At 35.8% G+C, this 24,273-nt stretch overlaps 1 protein-coding gene and 1 pseudogene across 19 annotated transcripts in view; one reads left to right on the top strand and one right to left on the bottom strand.

Annotated features, from left to right (window-relative positions):
• Positions 1-24,273, bottom strand: part of CDC42BPA (CDC42 binding protein kinase alpha) — a 325,266-nt gene that overhangs the window by 87,445 nt on the left and 213,548 nt on the right. For all 19 annotated transcript variants that reach the window (XM_030868499.3, XM_060304871.2, XM_060305121.2 and 16 more), the window contains 2 exons: positions 6,731-6,978; positions 427-532 (listed from right to left, as the gene is read on the bottom strand). In XM_030868499.3, the coding sequence (XP_030724359.1) occupies positions 427-532; positions 6,731-6,978 (354 nt within the window). The remainder of the gene's footprint in view (positions 1-426; positions 533-6,730; positions 6,979-24,273) is intronic.
• On the top strand, positions 830-2,014 carry LOC132593545 (sialomucin core protein 24 pseudogene; annotated as a pseudogene).

Genomic DNA, 24,273 nt, shown 5'->3' on the forward strand with positions numbered 1-24,273 from the left:
TTAAGTACCAATGGTATTACTTCTAGCTATTATCAGTTCTCCATCATGAATATGACATCAGAACTGTCAAAATTTCTCTAGTTTGGCTTAATTGTTCCTGTTCTTGTCAAAGACAGGCCTTAGCTTAGCCATGACAAAGTAAGTGATTAATAGTAAAAGAGAGATGGAAAGTGAAATAAAGAACAGGGGCTCAAAAAATAAATGGGACAAAGAATAAGACGAGGTAAGCCGAGTCCTCTCTCCAAGAAGACTCCTGTACAGATTGGTAAAATGAAAAATGGCCTGTACACAGAAGCAATCCTTGCGTTTAGGAAGAATAGTAAATAAAAAAATGTACACCAAATATAAAATTATATCTATAATTGCTATGATAGTGCTGAACATCTAGCATGTATCAATGAGTATCAATGAGATTAAATCACTCACCTTATCAAGCTCACTTGTCAGTTTTTTATTTTCTTCCATTAATAACACTTTTTCTCGTTCATACTGTTGTTTGAACTCATTTTCAAATTCTTCCCTTTCACTTTGACTAATACAATGCAAAAGTATAAAAGGAAAAAAAGGAATTGAATTAAAGGTAAAATAATGGTATCCCAGATTGGCTATTATATCATATGCCTTATTCTGAAAAGCCACTTATATCTCAATTGCTCCAAATCCCAAACATTTCCCTTAAAATTAGGAAGTCACAATCATTTCCTTTTAATTAATAAATAGATTTGTCTGCTTAATAATATCTATTTTGTTCTTCATTTGAAAATCTGAGGAAGACAACCTGATTATGCTCAACTTATTCAGTTGTAAATATCCTAGAAAGCATGGGAAAATGAGGAAGCTAGGGAGAAAGGAGGGTATAGGGACCACAATACAATTGCTTACACTCAGCTCTAGATTGCATAGAAAATTCAACTTCCATTTCCAACAGTTCTCTCAGCACACTAAGCCCATCCTTCCATTACTCCTGCCTTCCTTCTTCCCTTCCTCCGTACGTACCTACCTATCTACACATACATACATACATACAATATTATAAAAGTTATTTAAAATGATAGTTTTAAGGGACAGAATTGATTCACCCTTAGGGGTAAACACAGTTCTAACGAACTTTTTAAAAATCTCCAAAGGGAGGAGTCTGGGAGGCGGCACCGCAGGGGACAGAGGGACGGACGCGCTCGAAGGCCAACGCGGAGGCCGCGATACTGGCGCTGCCCCGCCTGCTGCTTTTGGCTGCCGGCTGCCTGGCAGCGCTCTGCGTGACGAGCGCGGCTCAGAACACCACGCTGGCCCCGAACGTGACTACACCCTTGGCTTTACCGACTACCACCAGGACAGCCCCAGTGCCGCCGCCGCTCCGCCGGGCACCACTCCAGCACCAGAAATCTCTGAAAGCCGCAACAACAGGGTTTCCTGTTTTGATGCTAATGCTGCTAACACTACCTGCTTTTGGATAAAATGCAAAGGTAAAGGCTACTGTTCAGATAATTCAGCAGTTCGTGATTGCAAGGCGGTGAACAGCACAGAATTCTGTCCTGCGTCCACTGCCACACCATTGCCAACCAACTCTACAGCTAAAACCACAACTCTGCCTTCCTCTTCTACAGCTTCCACCACAACTACTACATCAGGTACAACTGATACCTCTTTAACTCCGACTTCACAACCTGCGCGGAAGTCTACCTTTGATGCAGCCAGTTTCATTGGAGGAATTGTCCTTGTCTTGGGTGTGCGGGCTGTAATTTTCTTTCTCTATAAACTCTGCAAATCTAAAGAACGAAACCACCACACTCTGTAAACAGACCCGCTAAATTAACAAGAACTGGTGTGTAACCCACTGAAACCAAAATATTATCTTTCAAGATGTCCCACATGGAAGACGCTATTCTAGGATCTTTAATTTTTCAAAGGATGCATATAGGAGCATCGCCCTTGAAGAAAAATCATTTAAATCATTTTGCTCAACGGGCATATTTAAAATATTCTGCACGAATCCTTGTGGCTGTCTTCTTTTATTTTAAATGTCTGCTGCTGTGGGCTTATGTCCTCTCTTCTTGACGTGCCAAATGTAACTCTGTAAGTGATGGAAAACATTGTCCTGCGCAGACAACTTCCTGACCCTTTTGGCAATTTCAATGTAGTCATTTCAAAGCCTGAAAGCTGCATTATTTTCATCCTAACTCAGGATGTAGTTTAGCGACCAGAATTGAGAAGAACGTGCCAAATGAGCATCAATCAGGTGGATTTTGGGCTATCATTTCAAACGTGGAATAAATTTATAAATGTAGTATCCTTAGAGTAAAATTTAGTGTTTGATAAGTTATTTTTTCTACATTAGAAAACAGATGCCACACACGGAATTACATTCCAGATTTAAAGAAAAAATCAATGGAAAGGATACAAAACAAAGTGTAGCAGGTTATTGTTCATACTTGTAAAGCACCTTATATCATTGAGAAAATAAAAAACAGTGTCTTAAAAGACAAAAAAACAAACAAACAAAAAAAAGAAACAACAAAAACCTCCTAAGGGAGAAAGGGGAATCAGTTTTTGAATACTGAGTTGAAGTGCAAATAAAGAGGCTTATCTCTACAGCAGTGTGATGGGGGATGTTAGTTAGCAGTAAATGTGAAGCAGTTCTGGGTAATTTTATGATTGCTTCCAAGTCAATAAACAACATAAGTAACGGCTGATTTTAAAAATGTAATCTTAAAAATCCCTTCCTCACTAAATTATTGAATATAAATTAAATTATAATTTAAATGATAACTTCTAGGGAAATAACCATCCTGTGTCCAAACAAATGTGTCCCTTTCCTTCTTATCTATAATCAAAATGTGAAATTTAGTTATGTTTAGGAATCTTTCTTTTTTTTTTTTTTTTTGCAGTACGCGGGCCTCTCACTACTGTGGCCTCTCCCGTTGCAGAGCACAGGCTCCGGACGCACAGGCTCAGCGGCCATGGCTCACGGGCCCAGCCACTCCGCGGCACGTGGAATCTTCCCGGACCGGGGCACGAACCCGTGTCCCCTGCATCGGCAGGCGGACTCTCAACCACTGCACCACCAGGGAAGCCCAGGAATCTTTCTTGATTCAGAAGCAACTCCAAACAACAATGAAAAAAATATGAAAAATTACAAAGAAGCATCCTTTCAGAAAAATAAGTATATGAATAAATTGAGTAAAATTTCTATATACAACCATTTTTGTTTTTTCCTATTAGCGTTAAACAAAACTTAAGTCTCTCTCATACTGAAATGAAATAAACAAACTCTCCCCTAAACTCTACGTCACACTTCATTTTCCACTTTCCTTGTCTTCCCGTTCACTGGCAACCACCTTGAAATCTTGAGAGTTTGCCGTATCCACTTCCTCACTGCCTAAATTTTCCTCCCTGTGCCAAAATCTGACTTCTACTGCCACCACCTCAAAAAAACTGTTGTCCGCAAACTCATTATTGTCCCAACTGTTATTATATCCAATCTACTGGCTACCCTTGACAGTGTTGTCCATTCCCTCCCTCTTGAAATGCTGTCCTCCCTTGGCTTCAGTGATACCCACTTTCTTGATTTTCAGCCTACATTTAGAGTTTTCAGCTGTATTTGTGAGCCCCCCAACCCCTCTTTCCTCCATGTAAATGCCAATGCTCCCAGGTATTCTGTCACAGGTGCTCAACTTTTTTTTTTTTACACATTTTCCCTGAGCTATCCCATCTATTATGCCACCTATTTCAATTATCATCCATTATGCTGACAAACTCTGAATCTACATCTGAAGCTTTTCTGGGCTTCAAATTGCTGACTTGATATCTCCCCAAAGTTGTCTCCCAAGCACCTCAAATTCAACATGCCCAACCATAACAACAGAAAAACAAGTTCCCAACACCCCACGTACCTTCCCCTGTGATCATACACTCTGCTTATTCTTCTCTTACTACAGGAGAAAAACATAGCTAAGGTTGCTCTTTGCTTATGCGCCTGCTCAAGTACACTTTTCTCCTCTCTGTCCTGAATCATCTACTGGTACTTTCTATCAGATTACAAGCATGGTGTTATTTTTGAGACAAATTTCTCCTCCGGTTATTATCTCGTTGCTTTTATTATCTGCTTGCTCTTACAATTGCTCTCCTTCAAGTCTTTGGATCCATTATGGGGTTTCTGCCCACTACTGTTCCACTGAAATTGTTCTTATCAAAGTCACCAATGACATTCATATTGTTAAACTCAACTATCAATTACATGGTCCTCATCTTATTTGATTTAGACCTCATCTAATTTAACATGTAGACAGATTTGATACACATTCATCATAACACCAAATTTGGACACCAAATTTGCACACCAAATTTGCCTGGTCATCTTCCTATCATTCTTACTGCTCTTTCCCTCTCCACTTTGCTGTTTCTTCCTCATTTCCAAACTTCTAAAGATTGGAGTGCTCCAGGTTGCAGTCCTAGGACTTCTTTTCCATCTATATTCATTCACTAAGTGATCTCATGTAGTCTCACCCCTTTAAATATCATGTGAATGATAACTACTCCCAGGATTTTACCTCTAGCCCTGAAATCTAGACTAGTCTGTATGATGACCTGCTTGACATTTCCACCTGGATGCCTAAAAAGCACCTCAAACAGAATTTGTTTAAAATGAGCTCCTGATATTCCCATCCCCAAAATGCTTCTTCTGTGGTTTTCCTCTCTAAATGGTAACTATATTCTCCTAATTGCTAAGGCCCAAAACTGTAGCACCATCCTTGATTTCCCCTCTTTCTTTCTTACCCCATATCTAGTCTATCAGCAAATATCATTATTTTTACCTTTTAAAGAAATTGGAATTCGAACATTTTTCACAGCCAATTCTGCCACCACCCTAGGCCCAATCCACCATTATCTTTTGCCTGGATGATTGCAATAGCCTTCTCAATGGTTTCACTGCTCTTTCTCTTATCTAGTTCAGACTTTTCTTAATCTAGTAGTCAGAATAATCCTGTTAAAACACAAGTCAATATTTGTCCATTTTCCACTCAAAATCCTGCAATGCTTCCCCGCCATGGTTTTACTGAGAGTAAAAAATTGTAAGTCACTGAACATGACTTACAAAGCCTTACATGGTCTGGCCCCCATTACCTCTCATACGTACCTCTCACTATTCTTTCCCCTTAACTCTGCTTCATCCACATTGGCCTCTTTTTTAGTATTATTATTTTAACAGACTTTATTTTTTAGAAAGGTTTTAGGTGCATAGCAATACTGAGAGGAAAATACAGAGATTGCCCATATACTACTCAGAGTGGTGTGTTTGTTACTACTGATGAATCTACATTTGACACATCATTATCACTAAAACGTCGCAATTTACATTAGGTTGTATAATGACATATACCCCCATCACAGCTTCATACAGAGTAGTTTCACTGCCCTAGAAATCCTCTGTACCCTGCCTATTCATCCCACCCTCCTCCCAATCCTTGCAACCACTGATCTTTTTACTATCTCCATAGTTTTGTCTTCCCATTATTTTTTTTAACAGACTTCTTGTTCCTCATGTAAAATGTTCTTCTCACACATCTGTATAGCTATCTCCCCCACTTTCTTCAGTCCTTACTGAGAAATCACCTTCTCAGTATAATTTTCCCTGGTTATTTCATTCATATATATATATATATATATATATATAAAATTTAATTTTCCCCCTTAATGCTTCATAGCCCCCATCCACTGCCTTATTTTTTGTTCTTAGAATTTATCACTACCTATATATTACCTATCCTATATCATTACCTATATATTCTGTATTTTACTTATTTCATTTATATTTTGCTTATAGTCTTTCACCATAATTAAAGGAAAGCTCCATAAGGAGAGAGAATTTTTATCTGTTCACTGTTATGCCTCCAGGGCCTACAGCAGTGCTTTCACATAGCAGGTTCTAAAAAGTTCTGCTGAATGAACAGACCAAACTGAATTAAACTTAGGCTTCCAATATAAGTTGAGAATGACAATAACATACATTCAGTTACCTAAAACCTAGAAACTTGAGTATCACTGATAATTTCTCCTGCTTCTAATTTCTCATATCTGGTTATCATGTCATCCAGGTTCTGTCTTCTCGGTAGACCTTCTGAATCCATAAACTTCTCTCCATCTTCACTATCATATCTAAGGTCCAGCCACCTCATCTCTCACAGCTAGATTACGATCTGCAGTCTGCTCCTTCCAATCCATTCTCTAAACAGTAGCAAGAGTGGTCTTTCAAAAATATAAATATTGATATAATCATGTAATTTTCCTTCAATGGTCTTACGACTATTTTCCTTTCTAGTCTCATTTCTCACCACTCATCTTCCTTTTTAAGCTTCCACCATAATGAACAGCCTTCATTTTCTGAATGTGCCATGCTACCCTTTTCCTCTAGATCTTGGCAAATTCTGCTAACCTTTGCCTGGACACTCTTCCACAGCTATATATTTCTTATATCTTTGGTCTTAACTCAGAAATAATTTTGTCCACAAAACCTAGATACACCAAAGTTATCTTTTGTGCCTCTTCTACGGGTGTTCCTATACTTATCCAATTTGCTTTCCTATGATGCTGTAATATAATTTTCTATTTACCAATCTTGACTTTGGTCTTCTTGAGGACTGGAATATGTTTATTGCCTATGTATCTCCAGTCCTTAACACCGAACAGGTATTCAATAAATAATTATTAGAGGAGTAAATAACGTGATTCTTACCTCTCTCTCCTGTTTTTTTCCAATTTGTCTTTCAAAATCAGAATTTCTTTGTTGAGAGCAAGTTGCTGGCCTTCTGAATCATGTAGTTCTTTCTTCAGATTTTTAATTTCATTTGCATGTATTCCTTCTCTCTTGGACAATTCTTCTTCATAAAAGATACTTTTCTTTTCCAAATCAGTCTTTAGTTTGGTTATTTCTTGCTGATGTTCTATGCTGCATACTCCTGGTGAGTAACTAATTTGTTTTTGCTATAGAAGTAATAATAAAAGATTAATCTGTAAGAATAATAAAATATCAACTAATAACTCTTTCTACAATATAAAGAACTGTTCATATAACTGAATATTATTTTTGTATATTATTACATAAAAATAATACTTTCTTTATTCAGGCTATTAACCTTTTGCCTGCCATATGTTGCCAATATTTTTCTAAGTGTGTATTCCTTTATTGCTGTATTTTACAGTCTTCTTCACACCAAGATTAAATATTTATCTGTATTTTCTGCTGGTACTTATATAATTATTTGTTTTACATTTAAATATCTAATTTACATATAATATTGTTGGTGTATGGAGTGAAGGAAAAATCTAACTGCATCCTATTTCTGATGTGGAGCTAATAAAAGGTTATAAATACATTTGTGTCTTTAAAAGATTAAATTGAGGGAGGAGTGGTAGAGCTAGAATGCACAAAAAGAAAAGGGAGAAAGAAGGCTTCTGCAGTGGTCCAGGGAGAAATGACAAAGGTCGAATCTAACATCTTTGTATCTATTCTAGAAAAACATGATACAGCTCTTCACGTTTAGGTAGGGCTTTAAGAAGGGGAAATTTGATTGAAAGACATCTTTTTAGAAATGAGGTTGAAATATACTCTTGGTATCAGTGAGAAAGGAAAGTGTAATGTCCAAAGGTTCTTCCAGGTAGTAGCTAAGGTAAACAGAAGCATACAAAGGTTATGACTATAAGATTTCCTGAGCTTTTTCTTGAGTAATTTTTCTATTACTTTGTTACATGCTATTTTCCCAGGTGATCCACAACAAAACTTTTAAAACCCAAAGAACCTATAAGCTTATATTTAGTGACAACAAGGAATCAAGATCTGGAGGACACTGTATCTTTTTTTGAAGTCAGTATTAAGGGCAGGAAAACTGGTAACCGTCCTTGATTTAAAGTCCAAAGAAAACTATGCTAGCTTCACATTTGAGGTCTATAATTTAAAAAAAAAAAAAAAAAAAAGGCATCAACGTGGGCCCGAGAAATGTTTCTGGGATAGTCACTGTAATGTTAACCATTTACTCAAAACTGCTTATGAAGTGCCTACCATATGCAGGACCCAGATTTTCCAGTGGTTTCTGAGTCAGCCTGACATGGAAAGCTTGGCGGAAACTGGGAAGAGCCATGTCAAGTCATGTTCTTGCTCTCATGCAACTCCATGAAAAGGGTGCCTAAATCAACATCTGCAGCACTAACCACTTATCGTATTACTCTTTCATTTTTCTAATCACCTAAAGAACACTCTTAGTTTGCTGCTCACTTTAGTATAGTTTTTCTGTTGGGATAGCAGTAGATATACTAGAAGTTTCAAGCAAAAATTACCTTGAAATCAAAACCTCACAAAGATACCACCAAAAAAAGTTATAGACTCATGTCACTAATTGATAAGAACGTAAAAAAGCCAAATAAAATGCTGAGAAACAAAATTAAGCCATAGGTAAAAAAGAACAATCTACTGCAAAACAATAAGTTTTATTACAGGTATTGAAGGTAATTTAATATTAGCAAACATTAATAACTGTGCAAAAATTAAAGTAACTCCATGTGATAATCTCTGTAAGTACCCCTGCCCAAAAGTATTGGATAAAATCTAACACCAATTCCAAAATACTACCCCAAGTCCCACAAAAAAAAAAAAGAGTTCAGTAATTCTCTTAAGAAATAACCTCTTTCAAGCTATCAGACAAAATAATACTTTCTAGTGAAACACCAGATACATCCAGGAATAATAACAACAAAAAGGATGTCTTCCATTATCTCTCTTATTTAATATTAGATTTTAGATATTCTAAGTAACATGTGAAATAGTTACAAAACATGAATAGTTGAAAATCATGATCATTTTCACGTAATGTAACTGTTCACTCAGAAAATGCAAATAAATCCACTGTAAAGTGTTGGAATTGATAAAGCTGGGTAAAACAACTGCATATTAGATAAATATAAATCACACAGTACTTCTAGACAGTAGAATAAGCAATAATAGTAAAAATTTTCATTGTTAATAATAAAAAATTTTCATTTCTTTTTAATAGATCCAACAAAAATCACCAGCAACTAGTACACACACAAGTAATAACAACAGTGAATAATTTGTTTGAATTATATGAAAAAACTACAAGTCTTTATAAAAGATTTAAAGACGACAATATAGAAAAATACCAAGTACTTGAAAGAGAAGATTGAATGTATATATATTCAATGTTTCTTAAATTATCTTCCCTGTAAATTTAATTAAAAAATTTTTAATGTGGGAGGTAATACTGGGTGAGAGATGGAGACAAATGTTCTAGCACACAGGCAAAAATAAACTGGTAAAAATACCAAAGAAAATCCTGAAAAAGCACAAAGAGTAAAGAAGGAGAGAGGGCAATGTTCTTTTCATATGTTAACATATACTATAAATTTTTTTTTTAATTTTTTGTCTGCTTTGGGTCTTTGTTGCTGCACGCAGCCTTTCTCTAGTTGCAGGGAGTGGGGGCTACTCTTCATTGCGGTGTGCAGCCTTCTCATTGCAGTGGCTTCTCTTGTTGCAGAGAACAGACTCTAGGCGCGTGGGCTTCAGTAGTTGCAGTACACAGCCTCAGTAGTTGCGGCACGCGGGCCCTAGAGCACGTGGGCTTCAGTAGTTGTGGCGCGTGGGCTCAGTAGTTGTGGTGCACGGGCTCAGTAGTTGTGGTGCACGGGCTTAGTTGCTCCGTGGCATGTGGGATCTTCCCAGACCAAGGATCAAACCCATGTCCCCTGCATTGGCAGGCAGACTGTTTTTCTTTTATAAATTTATTTATTTTTATTTATTTATTTTTGGCTGCCTTGAGTCTTCGTTGCTGCATGCAGGCTTTCTCTAGTTGCAGCAAGCAGGGGTTACACTTCATTGCGGTGTGCGTGCTTCTCATTGCAGTGGCTTCTCTTGTTGTGGAGCACAGGCTCTAGGCACACGGGCTTCACTAGTTGTGGCACATGGGCTCGGTAGTTATGGCTCATGAGCTCTAGAGCGCAGGCTCAGTAGTTGTGGTGCACAGGCTTAGTTGCTCCACAGCATGTGGGATCTTCCCAGACCAGGGATCAAACCTGTGTTCCCTACGCTGGCAGGCGGATTCTTAACCATTGTGCCACCAGGGAAGTCCCTACTATAAATCTTTAATAAAGTAATCAGTGTAATAGATCTCCACCCCAAAATAATTTAATTCAATATGTGAGATACTGTCAATCACTGAGGAAAGCAGTGATTAATTAATGGAATTGAAACCACAAACTAGCAATTAAAGAAAAAAATGATTCTCACATCATACCATTTAGCAAAACAAATTCCAAACGGATTAGAACTAAATATCTTTAAACCCAATAGAAACATCCAGGAAAAAGCAGAATTACATATTTAGCAAACTCTGAAAAAAGAAGGACAAGCCAAGCTTCGAAGCAATAGAAGAACTATTGAGGAAAATAAAAACAAATCATCTATAATTTGAAAAAGAAAGAAGACCAAAATTAAAGGGCAAATGATAAATTGGTAAAACAGTTGCAGAGAAGATAAACAGTACAATTTTTACTATGCAAAGAGTTTATAAGAAGTGATAAGAAAAACATTAAGACTACAAAATTAAATGGGCAAATGACTTAAAGAGATAATTCACAAAAAGAAAATATGATTAATAAAAGATCTACTAAGAAAGCAAGAAATGCCTCTCATACTTGCAAAAATTTGTGGCATGTATCAAGTGCCTTAAAAATGATCTGACCACTTCATTTCCAGGTATCTGTTCTAAAAGAAGTGCATAAAAGGGTCCATGGCAATTATTATACTGCAAAAGTGAAAAATAAATACAGTCAGCTTGGGGGGATTGGTTCCAGGTCTGTCCACCCTCCATTACCAAAATCTACGATCGCTCAAGTCCCATATATAAAATGGAGTAGTATTCGCATATAACATACTCTCAAATTCTTTAAATTATCTACAAATGCTATGTAAAAGTTGCTAGGGCATGGCAAGTTCAAATTTTGCCTTTTGGAATTTTCTCCCCCACACCACCCCAAACAATGGGCTCTCTGTATCTGTAGACGTGGAAACAGTGGATATGAAGGGCCAAGTGTATTTAACAGTAGGAAACTGGCTAAGTGGATATTCTTCTATAATCATTAAAATTATGTTTGTGACAATCACAAAATAATCAGAGAAAAAGCTTACATCACACTCTCAAGTGAAATATAAGGGTTAAGGGTTGAATTGTGTCCCTCCAAAATTCATATGTTGAAGCACTAAACACCAGTACCTCAGAATGTGACCATAGTTAGAACTAGGGCTTTAAATACTGCATGATCTGACTTATGTGTGGAATCTAAAAAAGTCAAACTCTTAGAAGCAGAGAGTAGAACAGTGGTTGCGAAGGGCTGAGGGGGTAGGGGAAATGGGGAAATGTTGGTCAAAAGGCACAAGTTTCAGATATGTAGGATAAATAAATTCTAGAGATCTAATGTAAAGCAGGATAACTACAGTTAACAATACTGTACTGCATACTGGAAATTTGCTAAGAGAGTGGATCTTAAATATTCTTAGCCAAAAAAAAAAGGAAGGGAGGAAGGGAGGAAGGGAGGGAGGGAGAGAGGGAAGGCAGAAGGAAGGAGGTAACTGAGGTGATAGACACGTTAATTAGCTTGATTGTGGGAAACATTTCACGATTATACATATATCTAAATATCAGGTTTTACACCTTAAATACATAAATTTTAAATTGTCATTTGTACTTCAAAAAGCCTGAAAAAAAAGAAAATGAAAATAGGGTCTTCACAGAGGTAATCAACTTAAAATGAGGTCATCAGTGTAGGCCCTAATCCAATAGGACTGTATCCTTATAAACAGAAGAAATTTAGACTCAGAATCACACACACATTGAGAACATCATATGAAGATTAAAGCAGAAATCAGGGTGATACATCTACAAACCAAGGAGCGCTAAACACTGCCAGCAAACCATCAGAAGCCAACTCTGCAAACACCTTGATTTCAGATTTCTACTGCCATAATTGAGACAATAAATTCCTGTTTTTTAAGCCAGCCAGTTTGTGGGTATTTGTAACAACTGCTCTAGCAAACTAATACAACAGGGTAAAAAAACTCCTGTGGTATATGACTGCAACAATTGGAAAGTACTTCTTTTAAAAAACAGCCTTTCTCAAGTAAAGTCAATAGGGGAGAGGGGAGGTATATCTAACAGGGAGGAGAGGGCCCAGTGGAAGGAAGAACCATAGAAGGAAAGATACCCACAGGAAGTTATATCTAAATTGAGACCTGAGCATAGAATATTGCTGGCAACATGTACAAAAGTCTAGATACTAGAGAAAACCTGATGTATGAGCAGGGAAACCCAAATAGTAAGTTAAAATCTCCAACAGCAAGGACCTCATAAGGTAAAAGCTATGTTAACAAAGTTTGAGCCTCTTCTGAAAAGCAAAGTGGTACCATGAAAGGATTTTACGCACAAAACTAAAAGACTTTAAAAATACTATTCTGACTACAATATGAAGAACAAATTTTTTTTCAACTAGGGGGGAGAAAAACCCAGGAAAACCACACAGAACATTACATATTTATCCAGACAAGAAATGATAGCTGTATTAATGTTTAAAAAACAAAATATTAACCAAAAAAACAGCTTTACTAAGATATAATTCACACACCATACTATTGACCCATTTAAAGTGAACAATTCAATAGTTTTTGGTATACTACATTAATTATTTTAAAGTGGTAAAACATATATAACAAAAAATTGTCATTTTAACCATTTTAAATGTACAGTTCAGTGGTATTACATTCACAATGTTGTGCAACCATCAACACTGTAACTTCTAAAACTTTTTCATCTTCTCAAAGAGAATTCTGTAACCATTAAGGAACAAGCACCCCATTATCCCCTCTACACTGCCCCTGGTAATCTCTATTCCACTTTCCATCTCAATGAATTTGTCTATTCTAGATATTTCATATAAGTTGAATCATATAGTATTTGTCCCCTTTTGTCTAGCTTCTTTCACTTAGCGTAATGTTCTCAATATTCATCCATGTTGCAGGATATATCAGAACTTCACCCCATTTATGGTTGAATAATATTCCATTATATGTACTTGCCACATTTTGTTCCTTTATCTGTTGATGAACACTTGGGTTGTTTATACCTTTTTGGCTGTTTTACTAATGTTTTAATGAACACTGGTGTACAAGAGTCTGTTTGAACTCTCTGCTTCCAATTCTTTTGGGTATATTAACTAGGAGTTGAATTACTCGGTCATACGGTAATTCTACATTCACTTTTATTGAGGAATCACCAATTGTTTTCATATTCTTGCGATCACTTATTTTGTTTTTGTTTTTAATTTTAGCCACCTTAGTAGGTATGAAGTGGTATCTTGTGGTTTTAACTCCATTTCCCTAATAATTAATGATGTTGAACATCTTTTCATGTGCTTATTGGCTACTAGTATATCTTCTTTGGAGAAATGTTTATGCAAGTTATTGCCCATGTTTTGATTGGGCAGTTTATCTTTCTGTTAAGTTGTAGGAGTTCGTTATAAATTCTGGATATCAAATCCTTATCAGATATTTGATTTACAAATGGTTTCTTCCATTCTTTAGGTTATCTTTTCATTTTCTTAAAAATATCCTTTGATGCAATACAAGTAAGTTTTTATTTTGATGAAGTCTAATTTGTCCATTTTTTGTTTTGTTGCTTATGCTTTCTGTGACTTAAGAATCTACTTCCAAACCCAAGGTCATGAAGATTTACCCCAATGTTTTCTTCTAAGAGTTTTATGGTTGTAGCTCTTATATGTAAGTTGTTGATCCATTTTGAGTTAATTTTTTAATATGGTGTAAGGTAGGGGTCCAAATTCATTTGTTTGCATGCAGAAATCCAGCTGTCTGGCACATGAGTTGAAGGAACTATTCTTTCCATACTGAACAGATTTAGTACCTATGTCAAAAATCAATTGTGGCTATAGATACATGAGTTTATTTCTGGACTCTTAATTCTATTCCAGTGGTCTATATTCTTATGCCAGTGTCATATTCTTTTTATTGCTGTGATTTTGTAATAAGTTTTGAAATTGGGAAGTTTGGGTCTTCTAACTTTGGCCTTCTTTTTCAAGTTTTTTGGCTATCTGGGGCAATTCCACATGAATTTGAGGCTCATATTTTCCATTTCTGCAAAAGGGGCTGTTGATAATAGGGGTCGAATTGAACCTGTACATCACTTTTGGTAAAACTACATCTGAACAATACTAAGTCTTCCTATTCATAAACATGGGATATCTTTTCTTTATTTTAGGTATCCTTTAATTTCTTTCAGCAATGTTTTATAATTTTCAGTGCACAACATTCTTGGTTAATTTTATTCCAAGGCATTCTTTTAGATGCTATTGTAACTATAATTGCTTTCTTAATTTCATTGTGGATTGTTCATTGCTGACATAGGAACACAACTAATTACTATATGTTGATCATGCAACCCTGCGGTTGTTTGTTTTCTTACTGAGTTTTAAGAATTCTTTGAATATTTGGATAACAGTTTTGTATCAGATATGTCTGCATTTTCCTGCAGTCTGTGCCTCGTCTTTTCATTCTTGGCCGTGACTTTCACAGTCCAGAAGACTTCAATTTCAGTGAGATCTAGCATAGTAATTCTTTATTTCATGGATTGTGCCTTTGGTGCTGAAAGTAAAAAGTCATCACCATACCAAAGATTATCTAGGTTTCTCCTACGTTATTGTCTAGGAGTGTTAATAGTTTTGTGTTTTACGTCTAGGTCTGTGATCCATTTTGAATTAATTTTTGTGAAGGGTGTAAGTGCTGTGTCTAGATTCAATTTTCTTTTTGCATTGATGTCTAGTTCTTCTATTTGTTAAAAAGTACATCTTTGCTCCATTATATTGCCTTTGCTTTTTTGTCAAAGATGATTTATCTGTATAGTCTCTTGCCAATACCATACTGTCTTGATTACTGCAGTTTTATATAAGTCTTGAAGTCAGTATTCCAGGTATGTTTTTTTTCCTTCACTATTGTGTTAGCTATTCTGGGTCTTTGCCTCTCCATATAAAATTTAGGCTTAGTTTGTTGATACCCACAAAAGAAGTTGCTGCAATTCTGACTTGTACTGCATTAAATCTGTAGTTGAAGGGGCTTCCCTGGTGGCACAGTGGTTGAGAGTCCGCCTGCCGATGAAGGGGACATGGGTTCGTGCCCCGGTCCAGGAAGATCCCACATGCCGCGGAGCAGCTGGGCCCGTGAGCCATGGTCGCTGAGCCTGCGCGTCTGGAGCCTGTGCTCCGCAACATGAGAGGCCACAACAGTGAGAGGCCCACGTACCACAAAAAAAAAATCTGTAGTTGAAGATGGGAAGAACTGACATCTTATAAGACACCTAATACGGAGTCTTCCTATCCATGAACGTGGAATATCTCTCCATTTATTTAGTTCTTCTTTGATTTCTTTCATCAGAGTTTTATAGTTTCCCCCGTACAGGTCTTATGCATATTTTGGCATATTTATACTTCACTATTTCATTTTTGTGGGTGCTAATGTTAATAGTACTGAGTTTTAAATTTCAAATTCCACTTATTCATGGTTGGTATATAAGAAAGTGACCGACTTTTGTGTATTAATCTTGTACCTGCAACCTTGCTATAAATGCCTTACTAGTTCCAGGAGTCTTTTTGTTAATTTTTTTGATTCTCTACATAGACAATCATATCATCTGCTAACCAAGACAGTTTTATGTCATCTTTCCCAATCTGTATATTTTTTTTGTTTTCTTGTCTTATTGCATTAGCTAAGACATACAGCATGATGTTGAAAAGGAGTAGTGAGAGGAAGAATCCTTGCTTTGTTCTTGATCTTAATGAAAAAGCGTCAAAATTCTTGTCATTAAGTATGATGTTACTTTAGGTTTTTTGATAGGTATTATTTATCAAGTTGAGGAAGTTCCCCTCTATTCCTAGTTTACTGAGTTTTTATCATGAATGAGTATTAGAGTTTGTCAGATGCTTTTTCTGTATCTACTGATATGATCATGTGATTTTTTTTTTTTTTTTGCTGTACACGAACCTCTCACTGTTGTGGCCTCTCCCATTGCGGAGTACAAACTCCAGACGCGCAGGCTCAGTGGCCATGGCTCACAGGCCTAGCCACTCCGTGGCATGTGGGATCTTCCCGGACTGGGGCATGAACCCATGTCCCCTGCATCGGCAGGTGGACTCTCAACCACTGCGCCACCAGGGAAGCCCGATCATGTGATTTTTATCACATCAGTGATACATTACATTAATTCACTTTCAAATGCGGAACCAGCCTTGTGTACATGGGATGAAATTCCATTTGGTTGTGGTGTATAATTCTTTTTATATATTGTTGGATTCAATTTGTTAATATTTTTTGAGGACTTTTGCACCTATGTCTATGAGGCTTTCTACATTGGTCTGTAGCATTCTTTTCTTGTAATGTCTTTGGTTTTGGTATTAGCATAATTCTTGCATCATAGAATGAGTTAAGAAGTATTTCTTCTATTTCTATCTTCTGAAAGCAACTGTAGAGAACTGTCATGATTTCTTCCTTAAATGTCTGGTAGAATTCACCACTGAATACATCTGGGCCTGGTGCTTTCTGTTCTGGAAGATTATTAATTATTGATTCAATTTCTTTAACAGACAGAGCCATTTCAGATTATTTATTTCTCCTTGGTTAGTTATGGGAGCTGTGTCTTTGAAGGAATTGGTCCATTTCATCTAGGTTATCAAATTTGTAGGCAAAGAATTGTTCATAGTATTCCTTTATTAGCCTTTTCATGTACATGGGTTGCATACTGATGTTCTTTCATTTCTGATACTAGTAGTGTCCTGTCTCTCTTTTCTTTTTTTCTTTGTATTTGTGTTTTATTTTACAATCAAAGGTTTAAAGATATAGCAGAGAGTACAGCAGGCAGAACACAGATTAAGCATATTCTGTGCAAAAATATTTACCACAGAAAAGAGAAGAAAAATTTTAAAGAATTATAGTGTGAAGGTAATTATAAATATATGAAATAATATAAACTATATTGATAGGTAATTCCCCTTCTTTTCAAGTTTCCAAGGGAATTATTAAATTTATATAAGGTATTCAAACTTGTAAGTTTGAAAATCTGTTTGAAAGACATTTTTACTGGAAAAATATAAGTGACCAAATTGTCTCAAATCAACAATAAAATAAAGCACTGAGAAGCTACTATGTAATAACAAAGGATGTGTTACAAGAGAATTTTTTCAGATTTCAAGGAAGAGTTTATTTCTATGAGCACAGAGAAAAAAAGCAAGCTTTACTCTACTTTATATAAAATTAAGATAACCCTGAAACAAAACCTGATCAAAACACCAAATAATAAAACCAGACTCATCTCAATATATTGATACATTTAACAGCAAAAATTGTTAATAAAATGTTAACATTTGAAATCCATTGCTGTATTGAAATTCAGTTATTTATATGAGCAACTGATTCCCAGAATGTAAGAATAGTTTCATACTAGAAAACTTGTTAATATGATTTCTCTCAAAAATAGATAAGGGACCCCTTTTTTTCTTAATTAGCCTGGATAGAGGCTTATCGATTTCATTGACCTTTTTAAAGAATAAGCTTTGGTTTCAATGATTTTTCTCTATTGGTTTCCTGTTTTCAATTTGATGGATTTCTGCTCTAATTTTTATTATTTTTCTTCTGATTACTTTAGATTTAATTTGCTCTCCTCTTTCTAGTATCCTAAGGTGGAAGCTAAGACGATTAATCTTAGATCTTTCTTCTTTCCTAATATATGCATTCAATGTCACAAGTTTCCCTCTAAGCACTGCTTTCACTGTATCTGACAAATTTTGACAATTTGTGTTTTCATTTTCATTTAGTTCAAAATATTTTTAAGTTTCTCATGAGATATTTTCTTTGGCTCATGTGTTTTTTATAAGGGTGGTGCCTTAATTCCAAGTATTTTGGAATTTTCCAGCTATCTTTTTGTTACTGACATCTAGTCTAATTCCATTGTGGTCTGAGAGCAGATAATGTATGATTCCTGTTCTTTTAAATTTGTTAAGGATTTCTTAAGGTTTGTTTTATGGCCCAGAATGTGGTCTGTCTTGGTGGACGTTCCATGTAAGCTTGAGAAGAATGTGTATTCTGCTGTTGTTGGGTGAAGCAGTATATAGATGTCCTTACATCCACTTGATTGATGATGGATGTTGAGTTCAACTATGTCCTTACTGATTTTTTTGCCTGCTGGATCTGTCCATTTCTGATAGAGGGGTGCTGAAGTTCCCAACTATGACAGTGAATTCATCTCTTTTTCTCTGCACTTCTGTCGGGTTTTGCCTCATGCATTTTGATGCTATGTTGTTACACACATACACATTAAGTATGCTACATCTTCTTGGTGAATAGCAATGCCCTTCTTTATTTCCAAAAACTTTCCTTACTCCAAATTCCATGCTGTCTGAAATTAATATAGCTACTTCCACTTTCTTTTGATTAGTGTTATCATGGTATATCTTTCTCCATCCACTTACAGGCATACCTTGGGGATATTGTGGGTTCAGTTCCAGACTACTGCAAAAAGGTGAATATTGCAATAAAGTGCATCACATGAATTTTTTGATTTCCCAGTGCACATAAAAGTTGTATTCACACTATACTCTAGTTTATTAAGTGTGGAATAGTGTTATGTCTAAAAAAATGTACACACCTTAATTTTAAAAATACTTTATTGCTAAAAATGCTAACCATCATCTGAGCCTTTAGCGAGTTGCAATCTTCTTGCAATAGTAACATCAAAGATCAATAATCACAGATCACCACAACAAATATAATAATGAAGAAATTTGAAATACTGTGAGAATTACCAAAATGTGACATAAAATCATGAAGTGAGCAAACGCTATTGGAAAAATGGTGCTGACAGACTTGCTCGATGCAGGGTGCCACAAACCTTCAATTTGTAATATCTGCAAAGTACAATATAGCAAAGCACAATAAAACAAGGTATGCCTGTACTCTTAATCTAGACACTTGGCCTCTGTATCCACGAATTCTGCATCCATGGATACAGAGGGCTGACTGTACTACACCATTTTATATAAGGGAATTGAGCATGTGCAGATTTTGGTATCCATGGGGTGTGAAGAGGGCATGGAACCAATGCCCCATGGATACTGAGGAAAAACTATATGTGCCTCTATACCTAAAGTGGACTTTTTAGACAACATATAGTTAGATACTGTTTTTTGATCCAATCTGACATAATCTGTTTTGTAATTGGTATACTTAGACCATTGACATTCTAAATGATTGTTGATGTTTTTTGATTAATATCTATTGTATTTGCTACTGCTTTCTATTTATTGCTCCTTTCTTTGTATCTATTTTTGTCTTCCATACCTTTACTGTCTTTTGCTGGGTTTTTTTTTCCCTTGTTTTTGGCCACGCCATGTGGCATGCGGGATCTCAGTCCCTGACCAGGGATTGAACACATGTCCCCTGCATTTGAAGCACAGAGTCTCAACCACAGAACTGCCAGGGAAGTCCCTGTCTTTTGTGGTTTTAATTAAGCATTTTATATGATTCAATTTTCTCCCCATTCTGAGCATATCAGTTGAACTCCTTTTTTAAGTGGCCATTCTACAGTTTGCAATCTGCATTTATAACCAATCCAAGTCCAGTTTCAAATAACACTCTACCACTTCATGGATAGTGCAAGTACCATAAAATGAAATAATCCTAATTCCTGCCTCCTATCCCTTGTATAATTGCTGTCATTCATTTCAGTTACACATAAGCACACATAAGCATATTTATATATACATGTAATCAGACATAAGCATGTATATAAGTATATATAATTGAATACATTGTTGCTATTATTTTGAACATTTCATCTATTAGATTAAGAATAAGAAAAATAAAAGCTTTTATTTATTTTACCTTCATGTATTCCTTCTCTGATGCTTTTTCTTTCTTTATGTAGATCTGAGTTTCTGACCTATATCATTTTCCTTCTCTCTGGAGAACTTCTTTTAACATTTCTTGCATGGCAGGTTTACTTGAAACAAATTCCCTGAAATCTTTGTCTCAGGAAGTCTTTATTTCTCCTTCACTTTTGAAAGATAATTTCTCAAAGTACAAAATTCTAGGTGGGTAGGTTTTTTTTTCTCAACACTTTAAATATTTCACTCCACTCTCTTCTTGTTTGCATGAAGAGCAAAAGTCAAATGTAATTCTTACCTTATATTTTCTAGAGATAAGGTATTTTTTTATCTCTGACTGCTTTCAGGATTTTTATCTTTATCTATAATTTGAAAATGGCATGTCTAGGTGTAATTTTTTGGGTATTTACCCTGTTTGGTGTTCTTTGAGCTTCCTGAATCTGTGGTTTAGTGTCTGACATTAATTTGGGGGAAATTTTCAGTCATTATTGTTCCAAATGGTTCTTCTGTTCCTTTCTCTGTTCACCTTTTAGTGTTCCCATTATACGTATGGTACAACTTTTGTAAATGTTCCACAATACTTGGATATTCTTTTCTGTTTTTTCACTTTTTTCTCTTTGCTTTTCAGTTTTGGCAGTCCTATCTTGATATCCTCAAGCTCAGAGATTCTTTCTTCAGCTGTATCCAGTGTACTAATAAGCTCATAAAGGGCATTCTTCATTCTGTTACAATATGTTTCATGTCTAGCATTTCTTTTTGGTTCTTTCTTAGAATTTACATCTCTCTGCTTACATTGCCCATTTATTTTTCCATGCTCTTTACTTTTTCATTAAAGTCCTTAGCATATCAATCACAGTTGTTTTCAATTCCTGGCCTGATAATTTCAACATCCCTGAGTCTGGTTGTGATGTTTGCTCTATTCTGTGTTTTTTGTCTTTCAGTATGCCTTGTAATTTTTTGTTGATAGGTGAACATGATGTACTGGGTAAAAGGAACTGCTGTAAATAGGCTATTAGTAATGTGGTTGCAAGCTGTGGTGGGAGGGGAAGCGTTCTATAGTCCTAAGATTGGATATCAGTATGTTACTGAGCCTGTGCTTCTGGACTGTGAACTTAAGACAACCTTGTCAGTTTTTCTCCCCCACTTACCTGTTTTGACAGGGTGACTAGAGTGGGCTGGGGCTGAATATTTCCCTTCCCTCAAGTCAGTTAGGTCTGATAAAATCCCAGCAAGTTAGATTCTGGTTGAAGAGTTTCTCCTGAAGATAGACCTTGTTAAGAAGAACAGAATACTCTGGCACATTCAAAATTGTTACCCCTATTGTTAGTACAAGGGGATTTTTCTCTGATATTCACTGTGAAAACCTCGTAGCGCTCCAGGATGTAAAACTGATGAAACTGTCAGGGCTCCCCAATGACGAGGCTCCCCTGGAGTTTTTATCTCTCAAACTTGTCCGCACTGAGCCTCTAGCAATTTTTCAATAACAGTTCAGGTCTCCCTACACTGGTACTGATTTCCTACAAGGGTTCCTGATCTCATAAGCTGTGATTCTCTTTATTTGCCTGTCACTCTCTCCAGTTTGGAGGACAGCAGTTGGTTCTGTGATATTACTTCCCTTACAGACCTAAGAAGAGTTGTTGATTTTTCAATTTGTTCAGCTTTTTACTTCTTGTTAGAACAAAGTGGTGACTTCTGAAGTTCTTATATACTAGATTGGAAACTGGTAGTATTCTTTGGAGTTATTAAATATAGGATCCTGTGATCTGCAAATAGAGATAGTTTTACTTCTTCTTTTCCAGTTTGGATGCCTTCTATTTCCTTTTCTTATCTAATTCCTCTGGCTAGAACCGCCAGCATAATGTTAATTGCAGTGGTGAAAATGGGCATCCTTGTCTCATTCCTAAACTCAGGGAAAAAATTTTCAGTCATTCACCATTGAGTATGATGTTAGCTATGGGTTTTTCATAAATGTCTTTGATCATGTTGAGTATATTCCCTTCTATTCCTAGTTTTCTGAGAGTTTTTATCATGAAAGGATGTTGAATTTTGTGAAATGACTTATGTGCATCAATTAAGATGATCATGCAGTTCCCCCCTCCCTTTGGTTCTTTCAATGTGATGTATTAAATTGATTTATTTTCTTACATTCAACCACCCTTGCATTCCTGGGATAGACCCCACTTTGCCATGGTTTATAATCCTTTTAATATGGCTTTGGATTTGGTTTGCTGGTGTTTTGTTGAGAATTCATACGTCTATATTCGTTAGGAATACTGGTCTGTAATTTTCTTTTCTTGTGATATTATTCATATGGCTTTGGTATTATGGCAATGCTGGCCTATGGAATGAGTTAGGAAGTGTTCCCTATTCTTGTATTCTGTGGAAGAGTTTAAGAAGAATTGGTGTTAATTCTTCCTTAAAAGTTTGGTTCAGTTCACTAGTGAAGCTATGTGGTCCTGGGCTTTTCTTTGTCAGGAGGTTTCTTATTACCAATTCAATCTCTTTGCCTGTTGTAAGTCTGTTGAGACTTTCTATTTTGTCTTGCATTTAGGTAATTTGTGTGCTTCTCGATCTGTCCATTTCATCTAGATTATTTACTTTGTTGGCATAGAGTTGTTCATAGCATTCTCTTATAATCCTTTTGCTTTCTGATGATAGGTATTAATATCCACTTTCATTTCTGATGTTATTTGTTTCCTCCCTTCCTCCCTCTCTCTGTCAGTCTAGCTAAAGGTTTGTCAATTTTGTTGATCTCTCAAAGAATGAACTTTGGTTTCATTCCCTTTATTATTATTATTCTGTTCTCATTTTATTGAACACCACTCTAATCCTTATTATTTCCTTCCATCTGCTAGCTTTGTTTCCTTTGCTCTTCTTTTTCTAGTTCTGTAAGATATAAAGTTAGGTATTTTCTAATTTCCCTTGTGATTTCTTCATTGACCCACTGGTTGGTTAAGAGTGTCTTATTTCATTTCCACATATTTTTTTAACATTCCAGTTTTCCTTATGCTATTGATTTCTAGCTTCATTCCATTGTGATTGGAGTGGATACTTTGTGTGATCTCAATCTTTTTACATTTATTGAGATTTATTTTGTGGCCTAACATCTGGTCTATCCTGGAGAATGTATCAATTGCACTTGAGAAGAATATGTATTCTGCTGTTGTTGGGTGGAGGGTTTTATATATGTATCTGCTAGTTCTAGTTGGTTATACTGTTGATCAAGACATCTATATGCTTATTTATCTTCTGTCTATATGTTCTATCCATTTTTGGAAGTGGGGTATTAAAGTTTCTAACTTTTATTCAAGAACTTTTTTTCTCTTCAATTCTATTGAAGAGTATTCTTAATGAAGTAAAGATTCCTACAACCTTTTAAAGGGGCCAAAATAAGTTTCAAAATTTACATGTGTATACCTTTAAATCAAGAAATTCCACTTTTAGAAAATATCTTAAAGAAATGGTAGTATGATAATAATAATAGCTAACAGTTATTGAGCCTTTACTTTGTGCCAGGCCATGGGCTAAGCATTTTAAATGCATTAACTAATTTATTGGGTAGTTTTACTATTATCCCAAATTTCCCAAATCTGTAAATGACACAAGAGATTATGAGTGTCTGATATGCAGGTAAATACATGTGACTCAGAGTTTTCAATGAGCAGTGTTTGTTACAGAAAAAAATAAAAATAAAACTAGTGGACAGAACGGTACTAAGAATTAGAAAACCTGGGTTTAAACTGTACTCTATCATTTAAGACTATAAAATCCTAAACTCATCTGAGTTTCGCTTTCCTCAAATGCAAATAATCTCTAAGATTTCCTCCAGTTTGCACTTTGTGATTCTTGTGCTTACCAAAATCACCTAAGATAGTGCTGGAAACAACGTAGTCCCTGACTGAAAGTTATTTGAGACGGTAATGTAATGACTTCTACACACTAATCCTGCTCTAGAAGCATAGGTTATTTATCGAAGAAACATAACTATTTTGGAAAGCTAACCAAGACTGTGCAATCATGGTCAATCAAAACAAAACAAATAATATACCAGTCTATGTTTTCAATAAGCTAAGTCACAGTTTAGGTGGGGAGACATTTTGTGAATAAATAATTATAATAAGAGATATTGTAAAGTTATTAACAAAATTCTATAGCAGCAGAGAATAAGGAATATTTAGACTTCCTGAGATGACATTCAACTTCATTCTTATATTTGCTGGATGAATAAGATACTAGACTAGGCACGCAAGGAGTGTGTGGAGGTGGTGGCTGGCAGAC

This window comes from Globicephala melas, chromosome 1, assembly GCF_963455315.2.
Source record: "Globicephala melas chromosome 1, mGloMel1.2, whole genome shotgun sequence".
NCBI lineage: Eukaryota > Metazoa > Chordata > Mammalia > Artiodactyla > Delphinidae > Globicephala > Globicephala melas.